The sequence below is a fragment of the Pongo abelii genome, chromosome 1, assembly GCF_028885655.2.
Source record: "Pongo abelii isolate AG06213 chromosome 1, NHGRI_mPonAbe1-v2.0_pri, whole genome shotgun sequence".
Taxonomy (NCBI): Eukaryota; Metazoa; Chordata; class Mammalia; order Primates; family Hominidae; genus Pongo; species Pongo abelii.
The window spans coordinates 120,032,890-120,059,581 of NC_071985.2; the positions used below are offsets into that span (position 1 = coordinate 120,032,890).

At 48.9% G+C, this 26,692-nt stretch overlaps 1 protein-coding gene across 7 annotated transcripts; it reads right to left on the bottom strand.

The window, feature by feature from the left end:
* Window positions 1-260: 260 nt before the first annotated feature.
* Window positions 261-26,642, bottom strand: MOV10 (Mov10 RNA helicase). Of its 7 annotated transcripts, none has more exons than XM_054529268.2 (21): window positions 26,094-26,642; window positions 24,571-24,788; window positions 11,836-12,039; window positions 11,322-11,557; window positions 10,864-11,122; window positions 9,172-9,306; window positions 8,081-8,249; window positions 6,848-7,002; window positions 6,390-6,566; window positions 6,123-6,270; window positions 5,426-5,584; window positions 4,753-4,856; window positions 4,470-4,567; window positions 4,157-4,373; window positions 2,894-3,011; window positions 2,527-2,718; window positions 2,217-2,291; window positions 1,200-1,325; window positions 1,028-1,116; window positions 670-791; window positions 261-584 (listed from the first exon to the last, which is right to left on the bottom strand). In XM_054529268.2, exons 2-21 carry the CDS (start codon window positions 24,705-24,707, stop codon window positions 493-495), a joined length of 3,012 nt encoding a protein of 1,003 aa, XP_054385243.1. In that variant the 5' UTR covers window positions 24,708-24,788; window positions 26,094-26,642; the 3' UTR covers window positions 261-492. The 7 variants fall into 7 exon arrangements, with proteins under 7 accessions (XP_054385243.1, XP_024103547.2, XP_024103548.2 ...); XM_024247779.3 differs by lacking the exon at window positions 26,094-26,642 and adding an exon at window positions 24,891-25,201 and having other exon boundaries at window positions 24,571-24,772; XM_024247780.3 differs by lacking the exon at window positions 26,094-26,642 and adding an exon at window positions 24,891-25,197.
* Window positions 26,643-26,692: the final 50 nt, after the last annotated feature.

Sequence of the window (26,692 nt, forward strand, 5' to 3'; positions counted from 1 at the left end):
AGCAAAGGATGAGGTCATGGCTGGCTCTGGGCCAAGGAGGCGGGTGAAGGGAGTGGTCTGTAGCAGGGGGCTAAACTTAGAAACCTGTGGGTGGCTTCCCTGCCACCTCCCACTGGGTTTCCTCCCTCAGTGTGGGGGCTGGGTTCCTCTCCAGCTGGGAGGGGGTGTGACCCTGAGCAGGGCTAAGTCCCACCCTTCCCTACTGGGTCAGCTTAGGGGCTCAGGAAGCTGGGGCCAGGCAGAGGAGACATTATCAAGGCTTTTGCATAGAACAAGATTTTGTTTTCAGAGTTTTCTTCCTCCCCTTTCCCCCAATTGTTAGCAGCTTGATGTGTCATTCTCCCCAGCAGGGGAGGGGGTGGAATGGCTTGGGTTGTAAACTCCCTCCCCCAGCCTTCCTGTCCCTTGGAGGGGCAGCTCAGCTGGGTTCTGGTTCAGGGTCACGCAGGCAGTTAAGGCTTGGCTGGTGCGAGAAGGCTGGGTGCTGTGTCTTCAGAGCTCATTCCTCCACTCTGGCTCCACTTGCAGAGACAGGCCCCCTTCACCCTCCCGCTCCTGGGGGAGGTAGTCATGACTATGGGGCCCTGGAAAGAAAGAAAGTACACTTTGTCTTCCTTACCACCTCCTCTGGCACTGTCCCCAACCTGGCCCACCCTGGCCCAGCCATACCTGAGGTAGAGGGGCTGAGCTTGCTCAGACCTTGCAGTAAATTCTGTCCCTGTTGCAGGTCCAGTTTGGCAGGGAAGGGACACCCGGTATACCCTCCGTTTTCTTTACAGAACTCCAGGAATCTGTGGGGTACAGAGGAGTGCCAGCAGAGACTGGAGGCTAAGCCACGGTCCTGTCCCATCTGAGCTGTACTTGCTCAACCTCTGGATGTCATTTAACTTATAAATACAATAGGGAGGCTGTGAAAATGGACACATCTGAGGATTAACTGAGCGATAAGCAAGCGCTTAAAAAAGATCCACCTGCCCCAGGCAGGGGCTGTGGCCACTAAGAGGGAGAACGGGGTGGGAATGCTCACACTTTCCAGTCAGGGTCATGGCCCAGGAGAAGGGGGTTCCCCACGATGATGAGCAGGGCCTTGGCCCGGGTCACAGCTACATTGAACCTCTGGAAGGAAGAAGTGGTGTGGTCATGGGAGGGAAGAGCCCCGAGGATGGAAGAATTCCTGCCACCCCGACTAGCCCTCAAACCTTGGGGTTCTTAAGGAAACCCAGATTAAAGTCCAGATCCAGCTGCACAAAGCTCTGACTGCTTCGCACGGTGGAGATGAGGATGACGCTTCGTTCTTGGCCTTGGAATTCTTCCACTGAACCCACCTAGTGGGGAAAGAGGCAGGGCCTGAGACCAGCCAGGGGTGTCAAAGGGGTGCCCTACCCCAGGGAGCTTGCCTTCCAAGGAGGGTACAGAGAGGTCACTGGGCAATTGTAGATCAGTGGAGTGAACCAGTGCTGTGACACAGCCCAGGGAAAGGGGACGGGAGGTAGGCTGTGGAAGCTGAAACCTGAAGGGTGAATCCTGCTAAGGGCTGGGGCCTGCAAAGTGTTCTAAGGAAAGAAAACAGCATTGCAAAAAACACGGGAACTCAGAGCAGTGACTTTCAAACTTTCCTGAAAATAATCACTAAGTATCTGTTAAGAATATACAACCCTGGGCCCTAACCCAGACCCCCGATCAGAATTTCCAAGAGAGAGGCCTCTAAGTCTTAGAGCAGTGTTTTCAACCCTGGCTGCACATTACAATCACCTGAGAAGCTGTAAAAACTACCAGTGCCCTGGCTCTGCCCCATAGCTGTATGAGCTGGTGGGCGGGGCCCTGGCACAGGGGTATTAAAAGCTCTCCAGGTGATTGTTATCTGCAGCCAGTGTTGAGACCAGAACCTTAAGAGAGAGAGGCTACTGGGGGTGGGGGTGGCAGCATCACATGACAGGCCACGGAATTTGGACTTTATCCTTAGGGCAGAGGCCTCAAACCTGCCTGAGTCTAGGAATGACAGGAGGTGTTTGTTAAACATGCAGGCTTCCTGATCCCATCCCAGACCCTTAAGTTGGAATCTCCAGGAGTGAGAGGCTTGGGGAGAGGTCGAGCTCTATTCAAGGCAGCAGGGGTGGAACGGGGACGTGGGCTGGACTGGAGTCGAAGTTTGAGGAAGTCTCTGGAAGTGAGCAAGTGGGGGCACACGGAAGTGGGCAAGTGGAACAGCGTGTCACCTTCAAGTCCTTGATGTCATCCAGTCCTCGAAGCTCCCTGTCAAGTTTGGTGATGCAGTAACGGATTTTCTCCACCTGGAAGGAGGGGACAGGTGCCTTTCTCTCGTGCCATTAACCTAATGCAAGAGGGAGCCTGGCAGGAGGCCAGGGAGCTGGGGAACAAAGGGAGGCGGCAGCTGACCTCGGTGCTCTTCTGAGATATGGAGCCAGCAGAGGCCTAAGCTCCCGGAGCCTCTGCCTAGTGGTCTGGATATTAAGGAGGTACCATCCGGGGAGGGGCCCCACCCTTGCTGGTAACTGAGGACCTGACCTGTTTCCGGTACGGGGAGATGACTCCCACGCTTCGAGGGCTCAGGCGGGCTTTGCCCTTCTTGGAGGAGGGGGCCAGGAGCAGCTTCAGGTAAGAAGTCACTGTGGCAGCCTCTTCAGGGTTGAAGAAGGATGGGCTGTTGCCTTCACGCTCATCTTTGCCCATTACGCCGTGAAAGATGATGGGAAAGCCCTGGACATGGGGTCAGGGGAAACCGTCAGCCAAACCACCCTCCCTCTATTCCCTTCCTTTCCAAACCCTTCCAGAGAGTAAGAGATCCTAGGCCAAGGTGACAAAGGGAGGGGCTGCACCTTCAGTGGGAGGGAAGTCAGGGTACAGGGGTGGGGCCTGCCCTGCTCAGCCTCACCTGTCGAGGTAGGCCTGCCCAGCGGCAGAAGCGTTCTCGATCCACGACATCAGCACAGGCCTGCAGCTCCCCTTCGTAATAGAGCTGGTTAGGAATGTCCAGGATGGTGGGATGAGACCTGGGAGGCCGGAGGAGGAAAAGCAAGACCAAGGGTCAGACTCCCTCTGCCCTACAGGGACTCCGCTCTACCCACTCTGGGCCCACACACATTAGCCTGCTACCCCCTGGCTCCCTGGATAGCAGGACACTCATCCGTAATATCTGCTGCCAGGCACTGCAAACCACAGAAAGCAGAACCAAATATGGTTCCAGAGAGCATCTAGTCCAGGGACTCCACAGACCCATGACATTTAAAACTAAAAAATTAGGGGCCCATTTTCAGGTTTCAAATTTACCAAGGACAGTACGAAACCAAATTCTCCTTGACTATCGTGTTATTTGATGAGACCATGTGTTAAATCAAAAAATATAAGTAGTGATGACACAATAACATTTATTGAGCTCGTAGTGACAGCATAAAACTCATCTAAGCATTTTAGATGGCTGAACTCTTTCACTAAAAGTATACAGCTCTTTAATTTGAATAATAGGTTTATGAAAAAACTGTATCTTCCCTATTTTTCTTTCTTTTTTTTTTTCTTTTTTTGAGATGGAGTCTCGCTCTGTCACCCGGGCTAGACTGCAGTAGCGCGATCTCAGTTCACTGCAACCTCTGCCTCCCGGGTACAAGAGATTATCGTGCCTCAGCCTCCCAAGTAACTGGAATTACAGGTGCCTGTCACTATGCCTGGCTAATTTTTGTATTTTTAGTAGAGATGGGGTTTCACCATGTTGGACAGGCTGGTCTCAAACTCCTGACCTCAAGTGATCAGGGGTGGGAGCCTGACCTACCTTGGCCTCCCAAAGTGCTGGGATTACAGCCATGAGCCACTGTGCCTGGCTTCCTCCCTATTTTTCTTATCTCTCCTTGGATTGCCTGAAAACTTCATCTGGGACTGGTACCAGACACACCCTAGCCTCTAGGAACCACTGACCACCCCCTAAGATGCAGATAAGCTGACTGGTGTAGTGTGAAACCACTGGCTAAGTCACGCAGACAACAAGCAGCAGTGCTGGGGCTAGAAAAACCTCCTACCTTCCGGTTTAGTCTTTCTGCATCACACAACCTCTGAGCAACAGGACTGCAAGCCAGACTCCAGCAGGGGCTGCATGCAGGACGTGAAGGTATAGGAGATGGCAGGGGAGGCAAGGGCATGGGAATACCTGTAGTTGCGGAGCAGCTTGGTTATGAACTGGGGGTCATAGCCATCAGGGCCCTTCTTGTACAGGGAGTTGTAGGTGAGCAGCCGCTCCAGCAGTGAGTATCCCAGTCCATGCTTCTGGGTCAGTGGGGAACGCAGTACAGGCCCCAGCTGCCGAGGGTCTCCTGCCAGCACCAGCTGCCCCCCTGGATCGCCTGTTTCCTTTACTTCCATCAGCCCTGGGAAGCAGAAGAGGTGTGGGAAGAAAGGTTAAGTGGTGCAACCTCTCTGACCCACACAGGGTGTATACCTGCAGCCCCACCTGAGTCCCTCACCTGCTATAGCTACCAGACTCTCAGGCTCCATGCAGTGGCCAGCCTCATCGATGAAGATGTGTGTGAAGTGATCAATGGGAAACTGGGCCGAGACCAACCTGGGAGGTGTCAGGCCAGGCAGGGGTCATATCCAGGCACCCAACTACCAAACCTGAATGCTTTCCCAGGCTGGCTCCTCACCACCCGCCACCCCACCCCGGAAACCATTCTTCCCCCTTTCCCCAGTCCGTTGCCCCTTTAATTACACTTACGATTCAGAGACACACCCACACACACTCCCCACCTGCCAGCAGTGATGAGGGTGGTAATTAAGACTCGGTATTCCTGCAGCTTCTTCTTGGCGGGAAATACGTACTCCCCCTTCTTTGCGTCCCAGTTGCAGCAGGGCTGTGGATTGTGAAGGGACCAGAGGAATCAGCTTGGCTCCACTCATTCCCACCGTGATTCTGGCTGTGGGCCCCCCAAACAATTATTTTTATTTTTTTTTATTGAGACGGAGTCTCGCTCTGTCGCCCAGGCTGGAGTGCCGTGGTGTGATCTTGGCCCACTGCAACCTCTGCCGCCTGGGTTCAAGCAATTCTCATGCCTCAGCCTCCCGAGTAGCTGGGGCTACAGGCACGAGCCACCATACTCAGCTGATTTTTTTGTATTTTTAGTAGAGACGGGATTTTGCCATGTTGGCCAGGCTGGTCTCAAACTCCTGACCTCAGGTAATCCATCTGCCTCGCCCCCCAAAGTGCTGGGATTACAAGTGTGAGCCACTGTACCCAGCCCCCCAAACGTTTTATCCACCCCCCTCACTTACAGACAAATTGAGGCCCAGGGAGGGGTCCTGACCAACCCAAGGTCACATAGAAGTATCAGAATCCAGGTCTCCTAGCTTCCTCGCCTCAGTGTCTGCCCTGAGAGCCTCCCCGGCATTTGCCATTCTTTAGCCCTCTGCACTTCCCTAGTACCTTGATGTCCTCAGGTACCATGCGGATGTCCCTGCTGGGGGCCAGGAGGCGGTAGATGGAGCTAGGAAGGTGGACCCGGAGCCTTTGACAGAGGAGGTCAGCCCCTGAGTTGGATGGAGCGCAGGCCAGGATGTGGGCTTTGGGCAAGTGCTTCACCACCTGAGATGCAGATAAGCGCAGTGTGGGAGGCAGGTTCCTGAGACTCAGCCGTACCCAGGCTGGGGCAGGGCAAGTCTATGACGACTAAAATGTGAATGGTGACTCCAAGAGTCATGCAGTGCCCTACCCGTACAACAGTGCTCCACCCGTACAACAGTGCTCCACGGCCACATTTACCCTTACTTCCTACTTCCCCAATCCCCACCCCTTTTTTTGAGACAGAGTCTCACTCTGTCACCCAGGATGGAGTGCAGTGGCACGATCGCACTGCAGCCTCAAGTGCCCAGCTATTTTTCATATTTTTTGTAGACATAGGGTCTTGCAATATTGCCCAGGCTGGTCTTGAACTCCTTGGACTAGTCTTCCCCAAGTGCTGAGATTACAGGCATGAGCCACTGCACCCGGCCCCTGCCTCTCTTTCTGATGGCTGCTCAGAAGCAGGAGCATTTCAGGAATGGGAGGGAACTAGAATCTGGGGACAACTGCTTGGTGCTGGGGGAGTCAGAGTGCAGGCCCCAGGTTTGTGCTCAGACCCCACCTGCTTAATAGCCTCCACTAATGTGACGGTCTTGCCGGTGCCTGGAGGACCAAAGATGATGTAGGGGGCTGGACGGGTGGTGCCCATAACAATGTGCCTCATGGCCTGCAGCTGCTCTGGGTTTGACTCCAGACTCCGGTCGTACAGCCTGGCAGAGGGACCAGGAATGTGAACTTCAAGTCATCCAGTGACCCAGAGGCCTCCCTGACTCCATCCCCTGTGCCCACACTCCAAGTGGCTCCAGAGGCTCCCTGCCCACAGTCTCACTTGAGTTTCACATCTGAGGGCAGCAGCGGGACGTCCCGAGGTGCCACAGGAAAGAGCATGGGCCACAGCAGCCAGCGCCCCGTCAGCTCCAGGGCACGGTGCTGGACTCGCAGCGGCTGGCGGTTGAAGGTAAAGTTCACCTTGAAGGTCAGCCCATCCACAAAGCGGCTCAGGAGGCTTTGGGCAGAGAGAGGGGGTAAGAGTTTGTTGGGGCAGGGGAGGTGGGCAATAAAGGGCCAGAACTTTCTCCACCAACCAATGTCCCAACCCCTCTTTCCAAGACCTCAATGCAAGTTCTCTAGAAGGGGAAGCTGCCGTAGCATCTCAGGGTACCCCTGAGGAAAAGTCTCCTGCTCTGCCCCTGGGGTCTCATTTATCTCAGGGAGAAACACTTCTCCTCCCCTGGGGTCAGAAGTCTGTAGACCCTTCCAGAAGCTCAGGGTTCCCCCAACACCCACCTCATAGAAAAGCTCAGCTTGACACGGTCCAATTCCACCTTGTGCACAAAGCCCTTATATGTGATGGGGTCCTCCTGGTGTGTCTCCGAGGACAAAAGGGCAAACAGGTGGTCGCCCCGTAGCACTGAGGGGCGGCTCTCAGTCACTCCAGGAACCTATGGGGTATGAACACAAGCAAGCTTCTGTCCCAGGGATGGACGCTGAAGGGCCCAGCCCCCAGGTTCCCCAGACCTTTAAGGGACAAGGACTGAGACTGGCCTTCTAACCTAAGACTCAGGGAGTTATGCTGTCCCTGCACCCCTCTTTCCTTTCATACCAGCACGAGTCAGGGGAAGAGGAAGAAGACAAATCCTCCGAAGCTGCCCAGAGATGCCGAGCCCAGGAACCCGGAGCCTCCAGTGCAGCTGCCCTCTTGGCCAGCTCAGTTCCTGCTCTGCCTGTAAAAATCCTGTTCATCAGTTAATCGGGTTGCTAAAAAAATAATTATAAAAAAACAAAAAACGGACCAGGCATGGTGGCTCACGCCTATAATCCCAGCAATTTGGGAGGCTGAGGCAGGCAGATCACTTGAGTCCAGGTGTTGTGAGACCAGCCTGGCCAATGTGGCAAAACCCCATCTCTACAAAAAATACAAAAATTAGCCGGGCGTAGTGGGGCATGTCTGTGGTCCCAGCTACTTGGGAGGATCACTTGAGCCCGGGAGGCGGGGATTAAAGTGAGCCAAGATCATGCCATTGCACTCCAGCCTGAGCACCAGGGTGAGACCCTGTCTCAAAACAAAAACAACAACAAAAAACTTGTTCAAAACTCACTTCCTGCAGTAATCTTTCCTTGACCAAACTCACCCTCCAATTCCCACCTGCAATTGTGTGTAGAAATCCATTCTTGTGTGTAATTTTGGGCTTATATGCACATTCAAAATCCAAGAGCTAGAAAGAGCTCTAAGAATTATCCAGTCCAGCTCTGTGCATTTCAGATAAGGGAACTAAGGCTTAGAGAAAGCCAGGAACTTACCTAAGGTGGTAGCAAAGCCTGGACTAGAAGCCAGATCTTCCCCATTCCCCTGCTCCAACACGTCATTGGGCACAGGATGCCCACCCTGCTTCTTGCAGAGCCCTGGGAACCACTTCAACCTTCCTCTTGTTCTGCCCTGCTGTCAGGAATAGTTCTGCCCACAGCCTCTAGCTTGGCTGGCTTGAGCCCACCCTCCTCACACTCAATCTGAGCCCTGACCTCCAGGGTGAGCAGCCTGGGGTTCTGGTCCACAGGGTCCCAGGTCATGGGCACCGACTCCAGGTCATAGTGCCGGATATCATGCTCCATCTGCAGCTCCTCCAGGTGCAGCAGCAGCCGCAGCTTCACCTCATAGTTCCTCCACTTCAGGGCTGTCTCCAGCTGGGCCCTGGAAATGATGGTTGGGAGGGGTGAGTGGGGGCAGGAACGGGATGGGCCAGACAACCCCCATGCCCAGGAGTATCCACCACCTCCCACCTGAAGCTCTGGAACTAAGCGTCAAAAAGCAGAGAAGACTAGAGGGATACAGAAGTGGATGAGAGTCAGAGGCCCTGAAGAAGGAAGCCTTGGCTCCTGCTTCCTTGGATGCGCCTGCCCCCACCTCACCCGACTTGCAATTGCATGGTGGCTCTTATGGCCAGAACATTCTCCCCCGATCCTCTCGTGACTCCCACCTCACCTCATTCAAACGTCGCTACCTCAAACAGGCCAGGACTGACCAGCCCATTCCCTAACCCTGCTTTAGTTTCACTATAGTTCTCTTCTTCTTTTTTACAGACAAGATCTTGCTCTGTCACCCATGCTGGAGTGCAGTGGCATGATCTGGGCTCACTCACTGTCCTCGACCTCCTGGGCTCAAGGAATTCTCCCATCTCAGCCTCACAAGTAGCTGGGACTACAGACATGTGCCACCACACTTGGCTAATTAAAAGGTTTTTTTGTAGAGACAGGATCTCACTATGTTGCCCCAAGCTGGTCTTGAACTCTTGGGCTTAAATGATCCACCTGCCTCGGCCTCCCAAAGTGCTGAGATTACAGGCATGAGCCACTTACACCTGACCTGTTTAGTTCTTCATAGCACTCATCACTCCATGAAATTGTAACAAAAATGCTCATTGTCCCCCATTAAAATGAGCCAGGCCTTCATTTGACTGGTTCACCTTGAATGGTGCTTGGTGTATGGTGCGTGCTCAGTAAGGGAATGAATGAATACAGCCTGGGAGGCTGAGGATGGAGGTGCCAGGGCAATGCAAAGAAGCCAGTAGGGAAAAGACAGGGGAGAGTGTGGGGTGCAGAGGGGTGGTACTTACTTGATCTCTGCGATCTCCTTAGGGGCAGTGAAGATACTTGTTCCTTGAAGAAGCATAGGGAGCAGCTGCCTGAGGCGCGGAGGTGGGTAGTATGTCCCCAGCGCCATACTTAACTCCAGGTCATAGCCCTTAGCGCTGGAGAATCGAGGGAAGAAAACACAGAAAACCCCTCACCCTCCAAGACTCTGAGAACGCCCCTCTGGGGTGGATGCACAAAGCCCTCCTGCAATCCTACTGCTGAAAGGAAGTCAGCAGCCTCGCTCCAAGGTTGGACTATTCTCATTTTCGGAACATGCGATACTTGGAAACCTTTAAAACTATTATATAAGTAATAAATGTTCATTAGAGAAAAAAATCAAGTAATAGGTAATAAGTAAATATCATTCTTACCATCCAGGAATAACCAATGTTAACTACCAGACCTTTTTCCCTGTAAATTTCTGTTATACATATATAGTCAACAAAAAGAGCACAGTGGTCTGTGAAGGTCCTATTACATAGTTTGCTTTTTTTCTTTTTTGAGTCCCACTCTGTTGCCCAGGCTGGAGTGCAATGGCGTGATCTCAGCTCACTGCAACCACCACCTCCCAGGTTCAAGCGATTCTCCTGCCTCAGCTCCTGAGTAGAGTAGCTGGGACTACAGGCATGCGCCACCACACCCGGCTAATTTTTTTGTATTTTAGTAGAAATGGGATTTCACCATGTTGGCCAGGCTGATCTCAAACTCTTGACCTCAAGTGATCTGCCCGTCTCAGCCTCCCAAAATGCTGGGATTACAGGTGTGAGCCACCACACCCGGCTAGTTTGCTTTTATAACTCAGTATTTTGTGAACATCTAGCAAAAACAAAAAGAGATGTCTACACATATCCTACGCTTCCATCCATATGAAGTATCCAGTACAGAGAAATCTACGGAGACAGGAAGTAGATGAGCAGTTTCTTAGGGCTGAACAAAGTGGTGGAGGATAAAAGGGTGATAGCTTTTTGGGATAATGAAATGTTCTAAAACCGATGGTGGTGAGGGTGTCACATATTTGTGAATATACTAAAAAAATTACTGAATTGTGTAATTTAAATGGGTGAATCATATGGTATGTTAATTATCTCAATAAAGCTGTTTAAAAAAACAGAGATGTTGGCTGGGCACGGTGGCTCACCCCTATAATCCCAGCATTTTGGGAGGCCAAGGCTGGCAGATCACTTGAGGTCAGGAGTTCGAGACCGGCCTGGCCAACATGGTGAAACCCCATCTCTACTTTACAAAAATTAGCCGGGTGTCGTAGTGGGTGCCTGTAATCCCAGCTACTCAGGAGGCTGAGGCAGGAGAACTGCTTGAGCCCAGGAGGCGGAGGTTGCAGTGAGCTGAGATCACACCACTGCACTCTAGCCTGGGCGACAGCAAGACTCCATCTCAAAACAAAAACAAAAAACAAAACAAAACAGAGATGTCTACAATGATCTGCCTGATAATCCATCACACAGGGACAATGCCTAAAACTGTTTTCACTCTGTCCTCAGATCTGCAGTTCATCTGCAACTTTCTTCCTTGACAGAAAAATTCTCTGAGACCCAGATAAGTGAAGAGCCTGCAGGAAAAGGGCTCTGGCTCCCAGCTCTGTGCTCCTCCCAAAGCCCTAGCCCATGTGGTTGAGATAGGAGCCCAGCCAGGGCTGAGTTGGAGGGAGGAGTTACCGGTCAGGTCTCTCTCCTTCCTCTATCCGATTGGTCACCACAGGGTTTCCAGTGATCCGGCTCCGCTTGAAGGGAGTCATGGGCTTCAGCTGTGCAGCCAGGGGGCTGTGGGCGACGGCAGCCAAGAAGCGGGCAATGTAGAATGTGCCGGCTCCTTCTGAACCTGACTCCCCAGGTCCCAGCAGCTCCCAGAGCACTGTGGCTGGGAAGTAGCCCACAAAGCTGGTCTTACAATGGACATGGAGTTCATAGCATTCACCTGGAGGAGGATGGATGAGTGAATGGGGGTAGGGTAGGGTAGGGACCCTCCCACCCATATCCTTATCCCTGACACTCCCCCAGGAAGCCCCATCCCAAGGCAAGAGTCCCATGGACAGTGACAGTGTGCTTCCCAAAGCATGAGTACTGCCTGGGATAAGCCCCTGTCCACCAGCTCTTTCCTTTGGAAACTCACTCACCGGGGCCCAGTGGACAGGGCAACTCCTGGTATTCATTGTAGAAAGCAAACTGGGGTGTCCGGCAGAGTGGGAAGAGGTGAGTGAGGGTAACAGACTGGGTTCCACCATTCCGAAGCCTCAGGGTCAGCACCTCTTTGCGGTTCAAATCCAGGCGGATAAGGAGCTGCCCATCTCGGGCTTCATGGGGCCCCTGGACTTCCACATCCACACCATGTTTCCCATGAAGATACTCAGCCCTGGGGAGAAGGGGAGTCAAGCGGGGGCTGGGGTGGGAGCGGTCTGACTGGGGAGTTACCCTGGGGAAAGCTTTAGGCTTGGGAGGCAGGCAAAGTGCCAGCTGTGCTTAGGAAACTCACCCCCTCCCAGCAGACCAGTTCCCTGCCCTTCCCCCATTCCCTGAAGGAGGGTGACTTATTCCCACTTGTGTAACCCACTTTTTCCTCACACAGACAGCCCCCTTCCCTCACACCCTGCAGGCCTCCCCGTACACACAACACACAACACACACACACACCTGTCATAAAAGATCTTGGCTAGCAGTGACTTGTGGTGTTTGCTGATATCTGACCCCAGCTTCATTCTCCTCTTTTCTGGGAACCGCACGTCGGCCCAGCGGTCGAGTCTGAAGAACCTGACCCGAGTCTTGGTGACGTAGGCCAGATTTGCAATCTTCATTCCATACAGCATGGAGGAGAAGCCAGGGGCGGGGGTCCCAAAGCTGCCAGAAGCAGAGGAGACTGGGAAGTGAGGGAAGGCAGGGCTCGTGGGAGGCAGGGCGGCGGGTGGGGAAGGGCATTGGAGGGTCACTCTGTGCTGGACACACCAGCCCTGCTGTGGAACAGGATGGGGCCCAGAGACAGAGAGACTCAGGCTGGGGATCGGAGGAATGTTTAATGTTTTCAGGGAAGGCAATGGGACTTCCCAAGGCAAAATACAGTTGTTTTAACAGTGGGTTCTGGATTGTTCGTTTCTGAGGGGAAAAGCCCAATCACAGGCTGCTGACTGGAAGGACTGAGGGAAGACAGAAAAAGACATAAAGTTCTTTTTGTGGGGGAAACTGTTTGGGACAGAAAAGAAAATACAAACAACCCAGAAGAAAGAGCTGAGGCTAAGGGGAAGCGGAATGATTTGATTCAGAGGGGTGGATCAGTGGGGTCCAGCCTGTTGGTGAGGAGAGAAGGGATCAGAGACAGTACAGATGTCCAAGTGTGTGGGCAAGGTGGCTGATCAGACAGCAGTTTCCACCCGAAGTCATAGGGTGCAGGTGGAACCCAAGCAGGAAGGGAAAGGATCCTTCTCCAGAGATCAAATAGCCTGGCTTTGTGCCTAGAGAAGGTGAAGACAGGGAAAACTGGTCAGAAGGACAATAACCTCAAGGCTCAGTGCCTGGAGTTCAGTTCAGTCAATTCAACAAACACTTACGGAGGCCTGTTATGTGCCAGACACTGTGCTGGATGCTGGGGGTTCAAAGATGCTAGAAACTCAGCGCTTGCCTCGAGGAGCACACAGACTGAACACATAGATTCCAGCGTGGTGCTTAGAGGGCAGCTCATCAGCCACAGAGGGGCTCAGTGCCACAGAGGGACACTGAGCCCAGTCTGGGGGCAGAGGAGGTGTCCATGAAGGCCTTCCCAGGAGGCAGCATAAGAACTGAGTCCTGAGGATGGGTGGGCATTACCTGGGCACAAGAGGGAGCGCGAAGCGTGAGCAGATGTGAGAGGTATGCAAGAGCATGTGCTGGGAGGGGCGGAGGGGGGCTGCCCACTTGACAACTCTAGCCAGGTCAGCTCAGGTGACCTCACCTCTCAGAGCCTCACTTTCCTCCTCTGTAAAATTGGAAGAAAGCGAGACTTACCTCGTAGGGTTGCTGTGAGGTTTACATGAGATTTTGACACGGCAGAGAACCACTTAGCCCAGTGCTTGGCACATAGGAGACCTCAGTAAGGGTGAGCCATGATTAGTATCACATACAGTTTCACTGTGCTAGAGTGAAATGCACAAGGAAGGGAGTGGCAGGAGGAGCAGAGGTGGGCAGGGACCAGATCATGGACAGTTTTGCACAACAGGCCAAGCCTGGACTTGACTCTGAATGTCTGCAGTCCTTTTCCCCGCTCTACTGATACCCAGGAGCCTGAGGACATTCCCACGTGCCACATACTTCAGGGACATATTCAAGATCTAGATGACTGACACCCTCCCTTAAAAAGCAAATCTTTGTTTATGAGGACTATGGTAATCCCTATTTAACTCTTAAGGCTAAATCATCATGGTCACTCACTAGGGTATGTGGTAAGATCATTTATGGTTATGAATATTTTTCAGGTGCCGCCTGCCTGTAACTCTGCCCCTCTCCTTCACCCCAAGCAAATGAGACCAGTAAAATTTGGAAAACATTGAATTGGCTATGATTTGTTTTAAAAAGGTAATAAATCATTCAAAAGCATAATAGAAAATGCTCAGTAAATGTTAGCTACTATTATTAGTATTTATATTAGTAGAAATAGTAGTACTAATAGTAGCAGTAGTAGTAGGAGTAGTAACAACTTACTTTCAGCCCACGTCAGAGGCTACACTGTGGTTACAGAACCACTGCGGTTGGTGGGTTTTAAGCAGGGGAGTGGCAAGATCATATTTGCATTTCAGATCACTCTGGCATCAGGATTGGAGGATGGATTTGCTGGAGGCAAGACTGTAGGCAGGGAGACCAGTTAGAAGAAGGCCCTTGCAATTGTCCAGTTAAAAGATAACAAAGGCCTCAGCAAGGCAGTGGGTAGAGATAGAAGGAGAGCGGCAAGATTTGCTAATACTTAGAATGTAAAATTAGCAGAAATTTGGTGACTGACAGAAGGGGGAATGAAAGCTGGGAAGAGGGAGGAGTCTAGGGTCCCCAAATCAATGGCCTGGCTTCTAGGACTATCTCTGAGATAGGATGTAAGACAAGAGGAGGAGGGGTTGGAGGGACTGACCATGACATTTGGATTTGGATATGATGCGTTTGAGATTCCTGTGGTCCAGAGGCAATCAGCTCCACGAGTCAGAAGCTGAGAACTCAGGCCAAAGTCAAGGTTCCGGCCTAGTATTAGGGAGTCCTCAGGTAGTGGTTATAATCAAGGAAGTGTAGGAATCTCCCCAGGGAGTGTGAGTAGTTGAGAGCAGCTACTAGGACAACCCGGCGAGGAAGGGAAAACAAGAAACCCTCAAGGGAGAAAGGAGAATCAGCAAAGTCTCAAAATCACGTATCAGGATCAAAAGCTGCTGAGGGGTCCAGTAATACAGGGACTGAAATCAGGAGATCATCAGTAACTTTCACAAGGGCTTCTTAGAGTCCATCACAGTCCCATGGATCGAGGCACAAGCTAATGCCTACAGCAGCTATGCTTCACAGGTATCTTGATCCTTGCAGCCCTTTCAGACACCTGTTCAGTCCATTTTTGAGAGTCACTAGTGTAAGAATACTGCATGTATATCCCTCACAGTGCTAAGAAAACAACAGTGCAAACTCCAAGAAAAGTGGCTCCAGGATCCCAGATCAATGCTGGGCAGAAAGAGGGCTTTGTGGGGACTGAACAAACTGGGAAGTGCATGCCCTGTCTGAAGCGGGTAACTGCTCATCTCCGAACGGGGCCAGTAGGGAATGCAGGCCCCAGATGGCCAGATCTGACTTTCAAGAAAAGACAAAGTCAAAATTTTAACATGAAACCTCCTATTTTTGGAAACCTGCATGGCACAAGGGCAGACAGAACTCATCTCTGTAAATTTTCCAAATTCTACTGCAGATGCTATCCGTAAATATTTCTCAAATTATTCTCTATGTCTCTTACCACTACCCAAATTCACCTAACACTGGTTTAGTTGACAGTCATAGAAAAATTATTTTTAAAAAATCACAAACTTGTATTCTTGTCAGAAAAAAGCCCCAATCCTTGTATTATACATGTAATCCTCTATATTTATTTTATTTTATTTTATTTTTTGAGGCAGGATCTTGCTCTATCGCCAGGCTGGAGTACAGCGGCGCGATCTCGGCTCACTGCAACCTCTGCCTCCCAGGTTCAAGCGAGTCTCCTGCCTCAGCCTCCTGAGTAGCTGGGACTACAGGTGCACGCCACCACACCCAGCTAATTTTTGTATTTTTAGTAGAGACAGGGTTTCACCATGTTAGCCAGGATGGTCTCAATGTCTTGACCTCATGATCTGCCCGCCTCGGCCTCCCAAAGTGCTGGGATTACAGGTGTAAGCCACCGTGACCGGCCGTAATCCCCTATATTTCTAAGAAAAACTTTCTAACCAAGGCTGGGAACCAGCAGCTATAAAATAAAACTAGGTCAAGTGTGGTGGCTCATGCCTGTAATCCCAACACTTTGGGAAGCTGAGGTGGGAGGACTGCTTGAACCCAGGAGTTTGAGACCAGCCTGGGCAATAGTGAAAAAAAAAAAAAAAAAGCCAGGCGTGGTGGTGCACACCTGTAGTCCCAGCTACTTAGGAGGCTGAGGCAGAAGGATCACTTGAGCCCAGGAGGTCAAGGCTGCAGTGAGCTGTGATCACGCCACTGCGCTCCAGCTTGGTTAACAGAGCTTGGGTAACCCTGTCTCTAAAAAAGAAAACAAACATTTCTGACTACTAAAAAATATTTTCTCTAGCAAAAGGTAATATAAACACATTCAACAGATAAATACTCATAATGCAGATGACAGGCAAAGGGCTAATTTTTATAATACATAAATTTTCTTACAAATTGACAAGATGAACAATTCAACAGAAAAATTGAATATTCAATTAAAAAAACAGATCCAGATGGCCAAAAGAGTATGAAAAACTGCTCCAAATGTAGAGAAATGCAAATTAAAGTATAAATGAGATATTATTTTATTCACATTAGACTGACAAAAATGAACATAGTTCTAGCATATATTGCTATAATGGGTATGTTGAAAAGTGAACTCATAAATTGCTGGTAGAAGAGTCAGGTATTGCCATCTTTTGAGAAAACAATCTGGCAACATCTACAAATATTTAAAATACAGGTATCCTTTAAAACCCAGGGACTGTCCAGGCGTGGTGGGTCACACCTGTAATCCCAGCATTTTGGGAGGCTGAGGCAGGCGGATCACCTGAGGTCGGGAGTTTGAGAGCAGCCTGACCTACATGGAGAAACCCATCTCTACTAAAAATAGAAAAAATTAGCTGGGCATGGTGGCGGGTGCCTGTAATCCCAGCTACTCAGGAGGCTGAGGCAGGAGAATCGCTTGAACCCGGGAGGCGGAGGTTGCAGTGAGCCAAGATGGTGCCATTGCACTCCAGCCTGGGCAACAAGAACCAAACTCTGTCTCAAAAAAAAAAAAAAAAAAAAAATCCCAGGGACTGGACATGGCTCACGCCTCTAATCCTAGCACTTTGGGAGGCTGAGGTGGGGGGATCACTTGAGCCCAGCAGTTTGATATCAGCCTGAGAAACATAGCAGGTCCCTGTCTCTACAAAAAATTTTTTAAAAAAATTAGCCAGGTGTGGTGGCACGCCCCTGTAGTCCCAGCTACTCAGGAGGCTGAGGTGGGAGGACTGCTTGAGCCCAGGACTTTGAGGTTACAGAGAGCTATGATTGCAGAACTGCACTCCAGCCTGGGCAACAAAAGCAAGACCCTGACTCAAAAAATAAAATAAAACAAAATTTAAATTTAAAAGATAAAACAAAACCCCACAAAACCCAGTAACCCTGTTCCTGGAATGTGTCCCATGGGAAGAAAAGTACCAATGTATAAAGACATATGTGCAAGAATACTTACTGCAGAGTCACTCACAGTGGTCAAGAATTGAAAATTAAACAAATGCCCATCAACAGAGTGAAAGGTGAACACATTGTAAGCACTCATACCATGGGATATTATGCAGCCATTGAAAAGATATACCACACCCACTCAAATGGCTAACATTTAAAAGGCTCACAATACGAAATACTGGTAAGGATACGGAACAACCAGGCCAGACACAGGGGGTCATGCCTGTAATCCTAGCACTTTGGAAGGCTGAGGTAGGAGGATCACTTGAACTGAGAAGTTCAAGACCATCCTGGGAAACATAGCAAGAGCCTGTTTCTACAAAAAAATTAAGAAATTAGCTGGGCCCTTGAGGCTGCAGTCTGCCACAATTGTGCCACTGCACTCCATCCTGATAGAATGAGATTCTGCCTCAAAAAAATAAAAAATAGAACAACCAAAACTCTCATGCATTGTTTGTTGGTCTGTAAAATGGTTTAAGCACTTCGGGAAAAGGTCTAATAGTTCCTTGTAAAACTAAACATATGCCTATCCTGACTCAAAAACTCCACTCCTAGTTACATCCCCAAGAGAAATTAAAATGTAAGTCCACAAAATGACTTGTATAAAATGTTCCTGGCTGGGCACGGTGGCTCATGCCTGTAATCCCAGCACTTTGGGAGGCCAAGGCGGATGGATCATCTGAGGTCAGGAGTTCAAGACCAGCCTGGCCAACATGGTGAAACCCTGTCTCTACTAAATACAAAAAATTAGCTGGGCATGGTGGCACATGCCTGTAGTCCCAGCTACTTGGGAGGCTGAGGCAGGAGAATTGCTTGAATCCCAGAGGCGGAGGTTGCAGTGAGCCAAGACTGCGCCATTGCACTCCAGCCTGGGTAACAAGAGCAAAACTGTCTAAAAAAAAAAAAACAAACAAATCCATAAACAATTTTTTTTCATTTCTAGGCAAACATAACATAAATTTTGAACTCTAGCTGATAATAATCACGCTAAATAATTAATAATAATTTGTTGGAGTGAAGTGCACTGATGTCTGTAACTTATTTTGAAATGCATCAGGAAAATTAAGATGACTTGCTAAAGGAATAGAGGGATGGATCTATGGGCAGATATGTGTAAAATGTTAAAAGAAATCTAGGTAAGGGTATGTGGATGTTCACTGTAGAATCATTTCAACTTTTCTTTATGTTTAAAATTTATTATAGTATAATATTGGGGAAAAAATCCCAACAATGCATTAGAGGTCTATGCCAGATGCCTACGAGTGATTCCCATCATGCAGTTGAGAGAGTAGGAACATGATTCTTTTGACAGAGTCTTGGTCTGTCGCCCAGGCTGGTGTGCAATGGCACCATCTTGGCTCACTGCAACTTCCACTTCCCGGGTTCAAGCGATTCTCCTGTCTCAGCCTCCCGAGTAGCTGGGATTACAGGCGCCCACAACCACGCCCAGCTAATTTTTTGTATTTTTTAGTAGAGACGGGGTTTCGCCATGTTGGCCAGGCTGGTCTCAAACTCCTGACCTCAGGTGATCCACTCGCTTTGGCCTCCCAAAGTGCTGGGATTACAGGTTTGAGCCACTGAGCCCGGCCAAACATGATTCTTTTTCAATAAAACAATGACTAAAAAAAAACCCTGATTGATATCAAGAGTTACCTGAGTATAGGGCGGAATGTGGAAATGGAGGTGGGATGCCCATAAGGGGAGGGGTCCACAATAAAAATGATATGTGATAATGATCCCACGTGTGTAAACTTATGTAGGTGTGATATAAGCATGCCTGCAAAAAGAGATAAATGAACCTAGCGCAGTAGCTCACACCTGTAATCTCAGCACTTTGGGAGGCCAAGGCGGGTGGATCACCTGAGGTTAGGAATTCAAGACCAGCCTGACCAATATGGTGAAACCCCGACTCTACTAAAAATACAAAAATTAGCCAGGCATGGTGGTTCACGCCTGTAATCCCAGCTACTTGGGAGGCTGAGGCAGGAGAATTGCTTGAACCCGAGAGGTGGAGGTTGCAGTGTGCTGAGATTGTGCCACTGCACTCCAGCCTAAGTGACAGAGAGAGATTAAAAAAAAAAAAAAAGAGATAAATGAAAAGGTAGTCACCAAAAGTATTTTTAAAACATTTAAACAAGTATCTAACATAAGACATTAAAGCCCTTAATTCCCTTGCTCCCAACTACTTGCTTGATTAGGAGCAATTAATTAAACCCACTATTCGATGTATGTTTTTCCTGACTTTTTTCTATGCATATAAAACACAATAATGAGATGATACATGCTACACATACTATTCTGCAGCAGGCGTTTTCACCACCATGGATCTTCTCCCGTAACAATGCTTTATAGAGCCACCATGACCTTTTGAATGGCTACAAAAGACAGCATGTATGAATGCATCATGGTGTGTTTTTTTCTCTAGTGATAGACAAGCTGCCTGAAATTTCTGGCTACTCCAAATGTTACAATAACTATCCTTGCACACAAACCCTTGTACTTGTAGGCAAGTCTAATGGGATAAATTCCTTAAAGCAGAACCTCCTGGGTCAAAGAGAATGAACCTTTACAACTTTGATAAGTTCTGCCAAATTGTCCTTTAAACAAGTTGTACAAATTTATGTTCTCACTAACAAGAGTTAGAAAATGCCCTTTTCCCAAGGCTCTAACATCAGAAATTTTCAATGTTTTAAATTTTTGACCATTTGATTACAAAAAATGGTATCTTTTTTAACTGTGCATTTCTCTGATCACCAATATAGTCAAGGATCTTTCCTTCTTTTATTAGTCATTTATATTTTTTCTGTGAGCTGCCTGATCATACCCCTTGCTCAATTTTCTAGGTCCCAATTAACTGTTCTCCCTACCTCTGGCTTCATACCCCTACCCTAGGCCACCGCCTATATCTGCAGAATTGTCGTCAAACACAAATCTGATCTTGTTCCCTCAATTTACAACTTCATAGTCCACAAAATTAAGTCTTTAATATGGCACCTTCCAAGATCCTCCATAGTAACAACGATAATGCAAACACAATAACATCAACAGAAAACGTTTCCTGAATGCATTATCTCATTCAATCCTCAAAACAACCCTTTGAGGTAGTAATTATTACCATCCCATTTTAGAGAAAAAGAAATTGAGGTACACATCCTCACCCACACTTGGCCTCTTGTCAATCCATCCTTATTTCAGCCATTCCCAACTACTTGTATCACTGTGCCCGTCTGCAGACTTCTGCACTGTGGACATCCTTAGCCTGCACTTCCCTGCCTTATGCCGCCCCTGTTGTTTGTTGGGTGAACAATGGCTAATCTTTTTAGACCCAGTTCAGGAAAAGCCAAAAGCTAGAGGAAAGGTATTTTAGAACATATGATCAGATTTGGAAGTGATCTTAAAGAGACATCTAGTTTCATCATCTATAGACTGTGGATTCCAACTCTGATTAGCGGGTCAAAGCCAGGGTTTTTATAAAATTGAAATAAAACAGAATAAAAAATATCAGAGAGCAGGGAGTGAAACTATGTATTGTTTCAAGGGCAGGCATTGTTTTGTGAAGGTTGTGTATACCAGGTCCCAAAGTAAAATGTGTTTTTTACTGTGGGTAGAGGTCCAACCACCAAGCCACTCTCCACGCCAGAAGCCAGAATGATCTTTCTAAATCTGATTATGTCCGTCTCTTACTTTGAAATTTTCTGTGTTTTCCTATTTCCGTTAAGATTAAAGACAACAAAACACCTCACAATGCCTACCCAGGGCCCTGCTGGCCTCCCGTTCTTCTGAGGTCATCCCAAGCCTTTGAAGGTGCTGTTCCTTCTGCCTGTACACTCTCCCCTTGCCCTTTACGTCTTCTAAGTCCCATTAATCCTTCAAGATTCTGCTCAAATATCACTTTCCCCAAGAAACCTCTGCCTAGGTTTCTTGATCTAGTCTAGGTTGCTAGACTAGGTCAGATCTCCAAATTATATACTCTCAATGCATACTGGACTTTTCCGTACAAGCACTCATCACAACCGTAATTAAGTAATTATCTAACTGCTGCCTCCTTCCTTAGTCAGTTGGGTTCCTTTTGTATTATTTCTAGCAACTCACTTTTGCTTTGCCATTCATAGGAGGCACTCAGCCAGTACTTGTAGAAGAATGAGTCTCCTATCCAAAGCAAGAATCATCTTCTCTCAGAAACCTTTCGTGACATCAGTCCTTACCCCATACAACGGACTCCTAATCATCATCGCACTAATGAGGGGTACCACTTACAAAGCCAGTGTAATATGCTAGCCACACAAATGCTTTGCCTAGGACAACTCATTTTGGTCTCTCACAACTCCGAGAGAAAGGTATTATTTTACATACTCTTACAGTTGGGGAAATGGAAGATTTAGAGAGTTGTTCAAAGTTAAATGCAACCACTAAATGGCAGGGCTATCTAAACACCATTACTAGCACCTATACTACTGTACTGCATTTGTTTGTCTACACATATCTGCTGCTCTTTACTAGATTATATTCTTTGGAGGCAAGGACCAAGGCACAGGCACATAGTAGAGCCTCATTAAATATATTTGCTAAATGAATAAAGGTAGGTGGGAAAAGGCAAGAGTTCAGAGCAGAGTACTTTATAACATCATAAAATAACCTAGCTGGAGAGACCTATCCCCTCCCACTGTAGGAATCTCCTAGAATTCCTAGAGTGTGACTTGCTGTACCCCCTGCTATATGGCCCATTCTCTTGTTAGTTAACTCTAGTTGCTAGTTCAATTAGATTCTGCAAGCATTTGGAGGACTGTAGGCTGCAGAGACGTTGGTAGATTCTGCAAGCATTTATTGAGTATCTACTACATACAAAGCTCTATGCTGGGGACTGCAGACCCATATAAACCTGACTAAAGGTAGAGGATCTAGCATTTGCGTGGCTAGCATATTATACTGGCTTTGGCATATTACACTGATTTGGTACCAGGAGGAGATGACCACGTGCCATAAAGCAGAGTGTAACGTGACCATAATACCAGGCTATACCCAAGGTATAAAGAATAAGCCATGAGAGCCCAGAGAAAAAGCAAGTAATTCCTACTGGGAAATGAAGGTTGACTTCACAGCATTCCAGCCTGGCTTTAAAGGATGTGTAGGCAAGTTCTTTAATCTGAACATACATTTCCCCAACATGATGAGGGTACAGAGTGGGGATAGTTGATGAAACCCACTTCTGTCTTCCGGAGTGACACAGGAGTGCAATCTTATCCATTATAACACTCCAAAATAGTCAAGGATAATTACCTTGTACTGTCTGATTTTTCTATTTTTGAGGCAAATATTTCTCAGTTTCTTTCACTGGGTCTCAGGATAGAATATGAACCCACATAGAAGGCCTTTCCTCCTCCTCCATGTACTAAAATTTTATCTCTTTCAAGACTAAAGTCAATGCCATCTTCTCCATCACACCCCCTAATGATTACAGAGGAGTGGCATCTTATCTGCATAAACACAAGTGCATACAGTAAAAACTACTTTTGAAAATGCCTACATTCACCCACAATATACAGTATATCTGGCTTTCTGTATGCAATCCAACACAACCAGTTTTTCCCCAGTACTAAAACATACTATGTACCTTCGGTTTACAGCTGACAAAGACTCTCCTTGATCAAACTTTTGTTAGGCTCCCCTGAGCCCTCTTTTTGACTAGCCCTTGACCTTGCCTCCCCAAACCCTTCAGTCTTAGGCCCACCTAGTTCAGTTTTAGCAAGAATACTGAAGTCATTTTAGTGAGACTCCTCACCCTTGATGCATGACCACGCTTGATATCTGATCAAGTTCCTCATTCTCGCCTTTGATGTCCAAGTCCTTGGTCTGCCTTTAACAAGAATCTTGTTAGGTCAGGTGAGCAAAAATCCTCCCACTGTTTATGGCTCCTCTTAGTAATTTTCTATATATTGATCCCCTTACTCTGTTCATTGGTCATAAATCCCCCGCTGTTTTTGCTGTATTCAGAATTGAGCTCCAACTCTCTTTTCTATTGCAATACCCTCTTACCCTAGCCTTGAGTCAAGTCTTCCTTACTGTTTTAACCAATTACTTTTTCCTTAACAGAGCCAAAAGAAGTAGGTGACTTGCTTCACAGCCATGTTGTACTCTGTGGATATAGGTGAATTCACATACCTAAAGTGTTGATACCATGTGATGCAAATGCTCGCTCTTTCCTCCAGCATTTTTCTTTCACCATCCCTAGTATAATCCTCCATTTTACCATGTACTATCCTATATTGTGTACATGTATATTGCATGCATATCATAGCCTCTGATGCTCCTCTGGGATTGTGTGTTTTTCATCTTAAGAGTCCCCATAGTGTCCAGCATGGTGACATAAAACAGGGCCTCATCATCTTTGCCCCTTCTCAGATGTTGTTGAAGCCTGTTAATATCCCTCTACAAATGTGATATCCATTAGTGAAAACGATATTCCAGACACGATTTCACCAAAATGGAGAGTCTCTACCCTTTCCCCCCACCTCAAATCACACTTCTATTAGCTCAATCTTAGACTTCAGCTGTTTTAGCAGCCATATCTCACCCATACTGGCCCTCTGGTCTGTTAAAACCCAAGGTCTTTTTCGGGAGGTCTGTTATTAAGCCCAGATTCCCACTACATTATGTTTATTTGTACAAGTCTTTACGTTTACCCTTGTTAAACTGCTTCTTGCTTTTCCACGCAAGGCAGCAGCCTGTTGATAAACGTGTTTTTGAAGCACAATTCTGTGGTGTGACAGAAGACTCTTTGATTTTCACTTGGGTGGTAACAGGAAAAGGAGACCAAACAGCCTTCAGCCACAGGGTGAAAGGGAGCCTCCAGAAGGCTGGCCCTGCCCCTGGGTCTCCATGGAGAAGCCACAGGTGCTAATGGAGGTTTGGTACGTACGTAGTTTGTGCCCTTTTCTTCTTTCCAGAGCTTCCTGAGCTTCTCCCTTCTACCCTGGGCCTCTTCAGTTCTCCCAGATAGCGGACCCCCGAGGCAGCAGCGCCTCAACAAGGTGGCAGAGGTCCCCGTAAAGCCCGCGCCCGGGCTCGCAGCCCCTAACAGGCAGCCTCTAACCCGCGCTCCCGCGATGCCTGGGCCCCCTCTGGAGGCTCCCCTCCCCCACCGCGAGCGCTGTCCCTCAGCCCCCGCGAGCGGCGCGTGGACGCGGGACCCAGATCCCGGCCCCGGGTTCCGGCCTCCGGGGGCGCGGGCAGCGCGGGAGGCTCTCCGCGGGGACTTGGCGCAGGGGCCCAGCTCGGGCAGAACGGGCGGGCTCCGGGCGGCGCTGGTGGGGCGTGGGCGAGGCGCGGGAGGGGAGATCTGCGCCGCCCCGGGACTGGCCTGAGCCGCTGGGGGAGCTGCTTCTCTTGCGCCCCGGGGCGGGAAAGGTGGCCCCCGCGCGGGGGTCGTGGCAGCAAGCTGGGCCCGCGATTCGGGGCCGGGAGTGGGCCGGCCCGTACCTGATCTTGAAGTCGCGGTTATAAATGGTCCGCAGCCGCTCGCGATCTGTCTCCATGTCCAGTCCCCGAACGACCAGGAAACTCTCGAAACACTGGCCCGCCTCCCGGAGCTGCCGGCAGCTGAACTTACTGGGCATCGCGGCGGCGGCTGCGGCCCAGGCAGGAGGGTCCGTGGAAATGAAACTGAAAGTCGCCGCTGCAGCTGGAAGTTGGCGGCCCTGAGATGAGGGTGCACCAGGAGGGAAGCCCCCTAACTCTGACCCCTGATCCTGCGGGCTCCCTTCTCCCCACCAGGCTTCCCTCCTCCGTTCTTTTCTTACCTGAGCTTTCCCTTCGGTTTCTTCGTCCTATCCCCTCCCCCTCTTCGCATTAACTCTTTCCTAAAGCGTCTGACCCCTCCCTCAGGGCCCTCCCCTTACCCCAAGCTCCCTCCCCTGGCTTCTAGCCAGTATCAGAACGTGGCTACCGCTTGGGGCCCTCTGAACAGCCCGGGAGGACCTCCGAGCCTCAGCCAGGGCTACCCTCACGCCCACCCTCCAGAGCCTCAGGAATCAGTGAAAAGCAGAAGAGCAAAGGGCAGGACTGGGACCTAGGTCGGCTGCGGCCGGACTGGGGAAGCTCATCCAGCGCCTCCCCCAGCCTTCCAGGGACGTAAACCCGTGGAAGCAGGCGACACGCCCCCTCCCCCATTTTCCCTTCTTGGGCTTTCAGACGCACGTAGTTGGCATAAGGGTCAAAGAAGTTTGGGGAAAAGAACCCAGTGTCTCTGAGATAAAGGTGTGTACGTGTGGGAGGGAGGGACAAGGGGCTCTGCCAGGATACACAGTCATTGCTTTTCTCTGCCACATCGGCTTATGTGGAAAGGCTGGTGACCCTTACCCCTGAGCCACATATTTGGGCGCTTCGTTGCATTCCAGTCTGTATTGCTCTTTAATTTTTACTGGTATATACGGTGGCACCTTATATTCATCAAAATACTAGCATCTTGAGCGTAAGGGACTGTTGTGTTAGGCAATAATAAGTGGTTAATAGTGACAGCATCAATACCAAGAAGAGAACTAAAAGGGCAGTGTGCTTCAGAAGACTGTATAGACAAATTTAAGGGGGTGGGGCTACAATAACAAACCTTTGCATCTATTTTTTTCCCGCAGAATGAAATAACACACACACTAGAATGGGACAAGCTAAGTTACACTACAAAGTTTTAAATCAAATACATCACTTTCAAATAAATCAAAGCTAGTGTTGTTCTCCATAGTAGCTACCAGCAGGAGGCCACACACTCAGTCTACGGAATTGAAGAAAGTCCAGAACCCAGGTCATACTCCAGCTGGGCTACCCTGTACCTTCTCTAAGGCCAACAACCAAATGAAGCCAGGAATAACAGGCTTTTAGCAACAGGAAATGCAATGTCAGTGTGAACCAAAGCTACGGGGATGGGTAAAATAGAGCAGAGGAAAACATCTTACAAACTTATTATGCAAAGTAGAGGAAAAAACTAGAAAAGCAGCCAAAGATTTTACCTTTTTTTCTCCCTCAGTGTCCTGATGAGGTTCCAGAAGAGTAGAGAGGGTGAACTCCTCAAAATTGCCTTGTTACTTACCATCTCAAAAACCTATCATCAACCATACTCAAACTGAATGTCTGGCTCCATTCTGACCAGCAAATCTAAATCCATATTATTCTTGGATACAATCTCCCTTCTTCTCTGGTCAGGTTTATGTCTTGGATGTTCTCAAAACGTACACAAAAGGCTGCAGTATAGTAAAAACTTGGGTAAAAAGTGTGATGCTATGTGGCTTTGTTTACAATGGAACTTCTCTAAACAAGTTTCATCCAGAAAAATCTACTTCACATGGGGTTCTAATTGTTATTGTCAGAGCTGTTTGAACCAGAGCAACTCCATCTTCAACACGGGCTGGGTAAAATGAGACTGAGACCTATTGGACTGCATTCCCAGGAGGTTAGGCATTCTAAGTCACAGGATAAGACAGGAGGTCAGCACAAGATACATGTCATAAAGACCTTGCTGATAAAACAGGCTGCAGTAAAGAAGCTAGCTAAAACCCACCAAAACCAAGATGGTGAGGAGAGTGACCTCTAGTCGTCAGATGTGAGATTT